This window comes from Octopus bimaculoides, chromosome 22, assembly GCF_046866305.1.
Source record: "Octopus bimaculoides isolate indiv1 chromosome 22, ASM4686630v1, whole genome shotgun sequence".
NCBI classification, from domain to species: domain Eukaryota; kingdom Metazoa; phylum Mollusca; class Cephalopoda; order Octopoda; family Octopodidae; genus Octopus; species Octopus bimaculoides.
Genome location: NC_142949.1, coordinates 5,800,864 through 5,813,363, shown reverse-complemented (window position 1 = coordinate 5,813,363; position 12,500 = coordinate 5,800,864). Strand labels below are relative to the sequence as shown.

Genomic DNA, 12,500 nt, shown 5'->3' with positions numbered 1-12,500 from the left:
CCTAAAATTTCTTGTACAACAACTCATGTACCATAAGAGCAACAAAAATCTGTGGTAGCACGTCTTTGGTACCAAACGAAAAAACAAAACTATCTGGTACCACGAATCTGGTCCTGAAAGAACTACTATAATCTTTGACACCGTGCGATTCTAGTACCAAAAGAACTAATAAAATCACTGGTACCACGATTCTGCTAACAAAAGAACTACAAAATTCTCTGGTGTCACCAATATGGCACCAAAGGTACTACTGAAATCGCTGGTACCAAGACTTTGGTATTAAAAGAACTACTAAAATTTTTGGTGTAACGATTCATGTACCAAAAGAACTACAAACATCCCTGGTAGTCCAATATCTGATAGCAGGACTTTGGTACAACGAGAACTACCGAAATTTTTGGTACCAGGTCTTTTGAAAATGTGAAACTGAAGCACAAAATGCGGCTGGCGCGAGAATGAGGATTGTGTTAGTTCTTGTACGGTAGAAGAAATAATATTAGAGATGATTAAGGGGAGAGGGCAGAGAGATAGGGATAGAGTGAAAGAGAGAGGGAAGAGAGAGAGAGAGAGAGAGAGAGAGAGAGAGAGAGAGAGAGAGAGAGAGAGAGAGAGCGGAGAGAGAGAGAGAGAGAGAGAGCGGAGAGAGAGAGAGGAGCGGAGAGAGAGAGAGGAAGGAGAAAGAGAGGATGTGTGTGTGAGAGGGAGGGTGTGTTTATGAGAGAGAAAATAACTAAGGAACCGAGAAAGAGAGAGAGAGAGAGAGGGAGATAAAGAGCGGTTGTGTGTGGGAGAGAGAAAGTAACTAGGTGAGGACAATCAAGACAGAGAGAGAGAGAGAGAGAGAGAGAGAGAGAGAGAGTGAGAAGGTGTGTGAGTAAGAGAAAAGGAGAGAGTGTGTGAGAGAGAGAAAGAGGAAGAAAAAGAGTGTGAGTGTGAGAAAATAGCTTGTTAAAGACAATCAAGAAGAGAGAGATAGAGAGAGAGAGAGAGAGAGAGAGAGAGAGAGAGAGAGAGGGAGAGGAGAGAGAGAGAGAAGAGATGAAGCAGACCCATGAAACCGATAAAGAAATATGCAGATCTCTAATACCGATGTCAGAGTTGATAATGCTGTGTTACAAATAATATATATTACCGATAATATCGCTCTCACCTTCCAAACATTATCACATTAGTCTTTCGAGCATTATCACCTAAATCTTTCAAAAATTATCGCCTGAAGCTTTTTAACACTAATAACTACAGCTTACTAATACTATCACCATTGGTATCAAAACATAGCATCTCTGTCATCCTATTACTATCACCATAGTCTTTCAAAGTGCTACCAACCCCTGCCGTGTCTATACTATCAACTAAGCCATCCCCAAATAATCGCAGGTATAAGACGTTGGAGGTATAACAAGAAAGAGATGTGGCTGCTACTTTTGGCAGGCCAAGTGATCTCATATTTAGCTAAGCACTTCACTCTGTATGGTGCATAGGCCATTAACGACTTTTCTTCGTTTTTCTTGACTCTGGGATCTCAGGTCCACTACCGCAGTATATAGGCGCACCCAAAGAGGGCTTCACCGCGGAGGGAAGGCCTTCTTCTCCCAGGTCTTGGTTTTGTATTGTCTCTCTAGGAAAGGGTCTTGGCCCTATGTAAACTCATTTTTTTACCTCTAGGTTCCATGGTAGTCTGGCTTCTATCCTTTGATCTGTCTACCATGAGCGGCCCTAACAGGTGCTTGCACTCCACTGATATAGCTCCCAGGGTCACTGATGCGCACAAGTAGCCAGACCACCACAAGGACGGGTCCCTGTAGTGGTGAGTAATCATACAAGGCCCTACTTTTCCTATAAATGCTTCCATATTCTTGTATACGACCTAACATTCTTCATTACTCCACTGCCCACACCTCTACTCTTTTGAGAATATTAAAACCTATCTTTAAAAAAAATCGACATCCACTCAATGACACACTCAAGACCACAAGAGAACGCCTCCTCTGCTATCGCCACTGTTCCTTGGTGCCGTCTTCGCATTGTCTGTGAAAAATGATGCCTTTTGCCTGATTTGATGAACTTCTGAGAGCAAGATGCTTCAGATCTGGGTGTTTATCTTACCTAATATTGGTGACTCTCTACCAGTTGGTGTCATAATAGAAGGTTCAACAGCAGCAAGGGGAAATAAACCTGCGACAACAGGGAGCGGTAGATGCCCCACCAGCCTAGTATTGTCGTCGTCCCAACACCCTGACAAGTGGAGAACCGATATAGAGATATATTGAAGTAAACATTTCCCACAGTTCGTAGAGAAGGTTCCAGAAAAGCAGGGGGGAATGATTGTGTAGCATGTTGTAGGGAAAAAAACTACGCAGAAAATGGGGAGGAGGCTTTATTTTGAAAAATATTTGGTTTGATGTGAAATATTGAGGTCGAGGAGAGAACAGTGAAATTTTTGCTGCAAGTTAGGATGAGAACAAAGTAGGGTTTCTAAGTAAATTGTACACCTCTGAAGAAGGGCTGTGTATGGAAGTGAAATGTTAAACCTATAAGTTTGGCCAAGGTTTTGAAAGTGGTTCAACATTGATTTAGGGCAGTGAAGAGATAAAATTGATAATTTTGAAGCAGTTTAGTGTTAGAACAAAGCAAGGTTTCTGGGTAAATTAGTATAAATCTGAAGAAGGGCAGAGTATGGAAGTGAAGTGGTAAACCGATAAGTTTGGCCAAGGTTTTGAAAGTGGAATAGGTTTGAAGTAGGGCAGGAAAAGGAAGTGATATAGCGATAGTTTTGGTCAGGGTTTTAGAAATGGCACACCGTTGATTTAGGGGCTGCGTTGAAGAGTGAGGAAAAGTTGAATAAATGCAAATTTGGGAAGTGTTAATATTGATTACATTGACTAGGAAGAGTGATTGAACAAAGTGACAGCATTTTTAATGCAAGTGTCTTTGAAGTGGTTTTGGATATAGATTGAAAGAGGCGCATGCTTGGGTCAAGATAGAGTAAATTACAGAATGTATATATATATATATATATATATATATATATATATATATATATATATATATATATATATATATATATATACACGTATATATCACTGTCAAGGAGGGATCTTAAGATGGTATTGAGTAGAATCTGAGCAGAATTTGAAGATGGCTCATTTGAGGGAGGAATGAAGCAGGAATGGAACCTGAATTAAAGTGAAGGGAAATATCAAAGTGGTGGGGGTTAAATACTACCAAAATTGAGGGTCACAACAAAATCCAAAGTCATGTTACAACTACACTTACAACAAAAAAAGTTTTACACGAAAACCAGGGGAACGCCAGATCAAACAAAATAGGGGAACAAAAAAATGGAGATGACAGGGTCCTTGACGAAGGTCACAGTAAGCCAACAACAATGGTTACTACAAGATCATTGACATGTATAGAATCGGGTTTTGAAACAATGGTTACAAAAGGGTCAGTTACAAAAGGTAGGGTTTGGGTTAGTGTTAAAAGCGAAAATATGGTCAATGATGAATGCCACAACAGGATAAATGGTGAAAAACAATGGATGAGAAAGGTCGTATAATGCTCACTAGGAGGCGTGATGGAAGGTTCAGTAATGAAACTCAGGGAAAACATCAAATGATATGGTTAGAGATGAAGGCTACAACACAGTTGGTGATGACAGCAAGGGAACTGATGACAATAGGGAAGGAATGGAATAACAGGGTAAGTGAAAACCTTATCATGTTATAATTGTTTTGTGCTTTGCTTATTATACACGCATATTCATGGTAGGTGCGTTTATGTGTATGTATATACGTGTGTATGTGTGTGTGTGTGTGTGTGTGTGTGTGTGTGTGTGTGTGTGTAAATGTGGTGTAGCCTAGTGGTTGATGTAGTTCGCTTAGTTATCACAAGGATCTGGGTTCCAATGAAGAAAGAAAAATAAACCAGAAGAAATAAAAAAGGGAAGAGAAAAAGAAGAGTCCAGGGAAAAAGAGAGAAGAGGATAGAGGTGGACATTATCTCACGATTATGCATAGCACACACATTCAGACACACACATACACACACATGTAGGCACTTATATTCAAGGAAACACAATCATAGACACACACAATAACAGGCAAGTCGTCAGACGCTCACGCTTTAACTTACCAGCAAATATGGAGAGAAAGGACGAGCAAGACATATTGATTTCAAATTTTGGCACAAAGCCAGCAATTTCAGGGGAGGGGGCAAATCGATTACATCGTTAATACTCAACTGGTACTTATTTTATCGACCCCGAAAAGATGAAAGGCAAAGTCGACTTCGGCAGTATTTGACTTTTGAACGTCCAGACGGACGAAATGCTGCTAAGCATTTTGTCCGGCCTGCTAACGATTCTGCCCGCTCGCCGCCTTAGAAAGAGCAAGGCATATTAATTCTAAGAATCACCAAAAAATATAAAAATTACCGAAATCGTCATCATTTTCCAAAGTCAGAGATAAGATACATAACAGAGAATTCATTACACAATGATGGATGTAGAATTTAGTGGACGGACATTTCCTGCTGCCTGTGAGTAGGACATACCGGCTGTAGTATAGCACCCTGGTACCAGGGACCAATAAATTCGCCGTAAGATATATCGCATCTGAAAAAGTTGCTTCCTACTATGAATCAATAACGATTTCCCCCATGTATGTATATGTGTGTGTGGGTGCGCGCGGATACACATGAATGCATATGTATGTCAGAGGGACGAACAGGAATTTATAACACCCTTCACCTCTCTCTTCTACTCGGACTTTTCCTTCCTTTCATTTATCTTTCTTTCTCCCTTATCTTTCTCTTTTCCGTCTCAGTCGAAGTGATTGACTTCGGTGTTTCTATTGTGTATCTATACGTCCGGCTCCCTTCAACCTTTTCTTTCGCCAGCCCTTCTATCGACAGCTGGCTGAAAGCAGGTCGTACTTTATGTGTCTTTGTATATGTACCTGCTTACCTATGTGTGTATGCATATGACAGGGAACTTTTCTTTCCTCTTTCTAGACCTATCTGAGTGGGTATGGGTAAGTGATCATGTACCTGTGTGTATGTATATGTATGTATGTGCACATGCGCGTGTATGTGTGTGCCTTTACTACTCACTGTTTTCCTTCGTCTCATGTTCTCCACTGATCTCCGCCAAAAGTCGGCTTGTGAGTTCAGTGAATCGTGTCTAATGCAATCGCGTATAACACAAAAAGTAGCAAAGTACGAAAAGAGATATATCATGGTTCAACCCACCTTTTAGTATATATGTAATATCCAGCATAGGCAGAACCGTTCTAAAATTAAGACACAGATATTTCCTTAACAACCGTAAATATAAGATTTTAACAAAAACACTGCAAAAGTTGAATGCAACTGTATTGACAATCTTGCCAACTCCATTGCTAAAATTTGCAGAAAATCTCACACAAATAGGAACTGGCCAAATTTTCTACTTGAATGGCGTGATTAACGAAGGGACTCACATAATTAACAAAACATCTCTATTACCGATCGTTTCTCCAGGTGAAACGGATAGAAACGGCCACATCACGAACATGAAGGCCTTCTATTTAGGGTCGGAAAGTATTTCAACTTTTAACAGCTGTTGGTAATTTACAAGTACGACAGAAAACTGCTCTCAGATCTGGGAGGATACTTCTGATACCTACATTGAAGGATCAATCGGTTGACCTTTCTCTGGATCCCATCACTAACGGACACCCCACCATCCCCTACTCTCCAGGCGTGCTGCCCCCTATATCTTTTCTGTCGCTATGATAATGACTTCTGTCCCTCTGCACTGACTGACCCCGTACCCCCACAATTCAGGTGCTTCCCAACTACACATTCGGCGCATCGGATATACTCTTTCCTAATGATATCCATTATGCTCATTTCTTTATCTCCAGAGTATTATCCCATTTGGAACCTTCTCCTTTTTCATTTTCCCGAAGACGTTAACTTGCATCAGTTTAAACAAAACATTTAGAGTATCAACCTCAGTAGTCGCGGAGGGTCTGCGAAGAATATATATATATGTATATATAGCATTATATATATATATATATATATATATATGAATATATATACAGGGTGTCTACAAAGTCTGGCTACATGGAGTAAATAAAATCATAATTAAATATAAGAAATAATAATTTCTTAAAGTATGTGTTAATCCTCGTGTACCCAGGCTTTGTGGACACCCTGTATATATATATATATATATATATATATATATATATATATATATACTAATATATATATTATATATATTATAATATATTATATAATGCAGATGTTATTATATATATCATAATATATATGTTATATGAATTGTAATATATATATATCGTATTATGTATGTATGTTATTCAAATATGTGTGTGTGTGTTCGTGTATATCTCTGTGTTAGTGCGTATCTGTGTATGTGTGTATATGTATACAGTTTATATATATATAAGCATGTTTATATATGTGTCACTCTATAAGAATCTAGATGTGGAAAGTAGTGACGAAAGAGATGGAAGATAGAGAAAGTATTATAAAGTGAGATGGATTGGATAATAAATTAAAATGAAACAAAGCCAAGAGAAGATATAGCCAACAGACAGCATCAAGAACGCATAGGAGACAGGCAATCTAGCGAGCAGACATTGAAATATCGGGAAGAACTGAACAAAAAGTGAGAAAGTAAGAGATAACGCGAGTTAGAGAGGAAAAGGGGAAAGAAAGAAGAGCTCTATGACAGAGACGAGGAATTGAGGGGTTATGGGATACTGTAAAAAGAGATACAGAGTAAGTATATGAGAGAAAGAGAAGATGACAGAATGAGAGAGATAGGGAAAGAGAAATACGCCTAATGTCGAAGCGTAGGGAGAACTTAAGAAATAGAAAGTAGATTGGGGAAGGTTTTCATTGGGAGAAAAACTGACGTAGAACTCCCCTTCTCCCTGTGTATGTATGTATGTATGTATGTATGTATGTATGTATGTATGTATGTATGTATGTATGTACGTATGTATTAAGTCATTATTCAGTTTTATTCCAAGATTTCTTGCCAATAGAGAAAGAACCGGTTTCTAACCCAGATCCAAGGCTCCTTCATTGGAATTTCAACACCAACAGGGTATTTTTGTATGTATGGATGTATACGTGAAGATTTGTATGTTTTGTTTAATGTATGTATTCTCATGCATATATTTGCATACCTAAACATGCTTATATATTCTTAAATGATAAACTTCTGGAAAGTTTAACAGGTTTTTATAGTTCCAGTGATGGCTTGAACCTGTAGTCTTCAAATTAACTTTCTCCTTTCCGGTTTTGAGAAACCTAATTTCTCAAGATTGGTATTTAGGCAGTGTGTTACATATCCGAGTGCCCCAATAATTACAGCTATGTATGTATATATGTATATATATATATATATATATGTATATATATATATATATATATATATATATATATATATATATATATATATATATATATATATATATATATATATATATATATATATATATATATATATATATATATATATATATATATATATATATATATATAGCAGAAGAGGAAAAATAACGGTGTATGCGAATGAGTCAATAATAATAATTATTATAAAAATGGTAAGGAAGAGTAAAAGAGTGAGAGTGAAAAAGTAAGGAAGTAATGAGAAAATTGTTTAAACATACAAAGGTAATTGCAAGTCAAACAGGCAGCTATAGAGAAACTGTTCGACATTGAGTTACTGGGCAAAAATTATGGCAAAAGTAAGTCAATGGCTGATGCGAAGAATTTGGTGCAAATCTACAAGAAAAACCAAGGGGAAACAGAAGAAGGGATCGCGGTTAAAAGAATAAGAATCACTGACAGAAGACAAAATGAAAGACAAGAAGAAAATGAAGCAAGACTTGAAGCAGAAAAGGAAGAATTACTGAATAGAAACAGAAATAAACTCCGTCATTTTTGACAGGCACTACTACAGTATATATGTATATGTATGTATGTGTGTGTGCGTGTTTGTTTGTTTGTTTGTATGTGTGTATGTATGTGTGTGTGCGTATGTATGTGTGTGCGCGCGTGTGTGTGTTGTGTTATTCATAATTTCCTTACAAATTAAAGTTCTGTTTCGGATCTTAACAAATCTCTTCAGAGATTTTAACAATGGAGCTTGTTAAGAAGTGAAACTAAGCTGCATTTTGTGATAAAGCAGCAACACGTTCTTCTGAATTGTTAAATTTTAAGTTTTAGCATTAAATATTTTTAAATGCATTATAAATTATATATTATACATGTGTGTAAACATATGTATGACTGTATATATATATATATGTATGTATATATATATATATATATATATATATATATATATATATATATATATATATATATATATATATATATATATATATATATATATATATATATACATACATACATATATATATATATATATGTGTGTGTGTGTGTGTGTGTGTGTGTGTGTGAATGTATATAATGCCCGCGTGTATATATATATGTATATATGTATTATCTATACTGTAAACCTATGACTTTTGAAAGACAGTGCATTCTGTTCAAGTTGCCTTTGATGGAAAAACAACAAAAACAACAAAAACGACAACAACAACAACAACAACAAAAACATTAGTAACAACATAAAAGCTATAGACATATACACATTAAAACATAAAAACCATACAGATATATATTATTTATATATTATACATTTCATATATATATATATATATATATATATATATATATATATATATATATATATATGTATGTATGTATGTATGTATGTATGTATACGAAATTAAAATTTAAATATATCAATCAAAAACATAAAAAATTGAAATACAAACAAAATATAAATGAAATATGAAAAAAGACATTTAATTTCTCATTAACGTTACGATTAAGTAATTTCGTCTTCGTTGTTGTTTACTCTTAGGCCAGTCTTAATTCAGCAGATTTAAGATTAAACTCATCCCAGTCATGGTCATCTTGATTGATCTTACATATGCTGTCTCTTGAATTACTTTAGGTGAAGGTGTCCTTCATATTTTTTTCTTTTAAAGAGCCAAGTTTATGATTAAGTCTTTCCGATCAGCAACCTCGAGTATTTCACAGCTGTCACGGTGTTGATATTGAACAGAGGCACATGGTCTCATAGGCTAGAGTGAGGATGAGCATAGTCCATTAAAATGCGCTCAGTATACGACTGGTACTTTATACCATTGACCTCGGAGCAATGTCAACTTCGGCTGTACATGAACTCCTGAAGTAAAGGGTCGTATGTAAGACAAGTCTGTCAGTTACATTTGTCAAAGCACTGCTTTTCCATTCGCAGTACAAGCACTATTTCTTCTGCCACATCTCACTAACGTCACACTACTAATGCATATATATATATATATATATATATATATATATATATATATATATATATATATATATATATATATATATATATATATATATATATATATATATATATATATGTATATATATATAAGGTGCAAAATTGTTACGGTTATTTGGACGATAACTGATGACAGAAAGCATGTCTACGTCTTGTCTGCGATTTTCCTGTGTGTTCCCTTGTCGTCCTTCTTGGTAGAATTTTAATCTAACTATATATATATATATATATATATATATATATATATATATATATATATATATACCTACATACGTATACATATAAGAAAGAGTTTGATGGCTGGTTAAATTATCATCAATTAATATATAACTTATACTTACATATGAAGTTTTCATTTCTTGCAGCTTTTAATTTTCGTTTGTATCTGAAATAAACGAACGAATGAATGAATGAATAAATAAATAAATAAATAGATAGATAGATAGATAGATGAATAAAATATTTCTAAAACTTTGGCTGAATATTTTTCCTTGTATTTTCAATTTGTTATTTTAGTTTACATACGTTTAAAAAAAATTGTAAAGCGTGAACACTTATGTCATTAGTCACATGTTATCAGCGAACCAACTAATGGTTAATATCTTTCTGATGGTGAGAGATCGAGGCAGGTAATGGTGATGCAGATGTGTGATGGTAGTGGTGTGAATAAAGGACTTTAATAAACTACGTAATACTATGTAATCCTATGCTATACTACTGTATTATGACACTATGCGATACTATAAATAATACTATGTCATAATCACAAGACTATACAATACTTTACAATGCTACACAATATCATACGATATTACACGATGATACTGTGGGATGACTACAGGATTATAAAATGCTATACAATATTCTGAAACATTACTGTTGCATGATAACAATACAACGAAATATTTTCCAGGTGTGCTAACGATTCTGCCGGCTCGCCGTCTTTTGTACAATGTCGCATAATCTTTTCTACTACAAGCACAAAGCCTGAAATTGGGGGAGGGGAGGGGAATAATCGATTACAACGACCCCCAGTACTCAACTGGTACTTAATTCATCGACCCTGAAAGGACGAAAGACAAAAATCGACCTCGGCGGAATTTGAACTCAGAATTTCAACTAACGACTCTGCCAGCTCGCTGCCTTGTGTACAATGTTACATAATGCTATATAATATTATATCAAAGCTAAACAATGCTATACAACATTACACAAACCCATACAATACCACTCAATGCAATATTGTACAATATTATACAATAATATACAATAATATTGTGGTACGACTATTGGACTATACAACATTATACAATACTGTATCATACAATGATATACTATATTATATAATACCGTACAATAACACTGTAGTATAACTTACTTTTGTCTGCTGATGTAGAATAGTGTTATTATCACAAAGAGCACAACTAGTAACACAAAAGCTATTAATATAAGCACCAGCATGGCATCTCGTATTTCGCTGTCTTCACCTTGTTGCATATAAGAAGGCTGAAAAATACAGAAAGGACAAAGAGAAAAGTGAGAAATTATGCAAAGTTTAACAAACATTCATAGTTTGGTTTCTCTATCAAAACCAACAGTAATACGAAACATAACGGTGATGGTGAAAATGAAGATGATGAGGATAATGATGATGATGATGATGATGATGATAATAATAATAATGATAGTAATAATAATAACAACAATAACAACAGCAACAACTATAATACTCAGTCTTTAATTTTTTAGAACGAATCATTGGGAACCTGTGGATAAAAGAAACCATCATCATCTGCAAGACCAAACCCCGTATTGATCACAGAACGAAGATACAGCAGCTGATTGGTCAGTATAGCTATGTTCCATGCATTAATAATGTTAACAAAATCAACAATGACAACAACCATAACAACAACAACAGCAATAATAATAATAATAATAATAATAATAATAATAATAATAATAATAATAATAATAATAATAATAATCGTTTCAAATTCTGGCACAAGGCCAGCAATTTCAGGAGAGGGGAAAGTCGGTTACATCGACCCCACTGGTACTTGTTTTATCGATCCCGAAAGGGTGAAAGGACAACATCCGAGGAATTTGAACTCAAAACGTAAAGATGGGCGAAATAGTGCCGGCACAAACTAGCCAGCTTTGACTCCATTCATGCGGATGCTCTCACAACAATTCGGAGTAGTTTGTTGTATTTGACTCGAGTCAAAAATTCTGGTACCCTGCACCTCTTCTTAGCCTGACACGAAATACATAATACACACACACACGCACATATACATACATATGTATACATACATACATACATACATATATATATATATATATATATATATATATATATATATATATATATATATATATATATATATATCACACACATATATATATATATATAATTCATATAAGTTATCTATAAAAATAATGATAAAGTGGGCATTCAAATAAGGAAAATATATAATAAAAAGTCAAGGTACAATATATACCTGTTTGCTTGATAAAGGAGTTAAAATCCTTCAAAAACCACGCATCTTTCACTATATTTAAACACGCACGGAGAATATAGCAAATATATTCTTGAAGGAAACAGGTAAACCTTGTACCCTGACTTTATATATATATATATATATATATATATATATATATATATATATATCTGTAAATAATGTATGTTAGTGTATGTATGTGTGTGTGTGTGTATTCCCTAAATTTATAAAATTATGATGGTATTCTTAGTGCCGAATGCGAACTTTGGAGTGAGGAATAATAGAATTGTTGTACCAAAATCAGAATTCTTCAAATGGGAAACAGTTGTTAGTAATGAGGCTATAGAACAATAGATGTGATGAAAGAGTGATAAACGTACACACGGACAGAGAGATGTATGGTATTGTATGTGTGTACGTGTGATTGCCTGTGTATGCATATATCTATATATATTTATATGTACTTATATATATATATATATATATATATATATATATATATATATATATATATATATATATATGTATATATACATACACATTTATATGTAGTTATATATATATGT

The 12,500-nt window shown here is 34.6% G+C and overlaps 1 protein-coding gene across 23 annotated transcripts in view; it reads right to left on the bottom strand.

The window, feature by feature from the left end:
- LOC106869633 (cadherin-23) overlaps positions 1-12,500 on the bottom strand; it is an 898,614-nt gene that overhangs the window by 48,007 nt on the left and 838,107 nt on the right. For 17 of the 23 annotated variants that reach the window (XR_016237947.1, XR_016237946.1, XR_016237948.1 and 14 more), the window contains 2 exons: positions 10,809-10,936; positions 9,772-9,815 (listed from right to left, as the gene is read on the bottom strand). Coding sequence is in view for 16 of the 23 variants with exons in the window: in XM_089339742.1 (XP_089195868.1) it covers positions 9,772-9,815; positions 10,809-10,936 (172 nt within the window). In the remaining 7 variants the exon portion in view is untranslated. Of the gene's footprint in view, positions 1-2,106; positions 2,236-9,771; positions 9,816-10,808; positions 10,937-12,500 lie in introns of all 23 variants that reach the window. The other 6 variants (XR_016237951.1, XR_016237950.1, XM_089339732.1 and 3 more) reach the window with 1 other exon arrangement.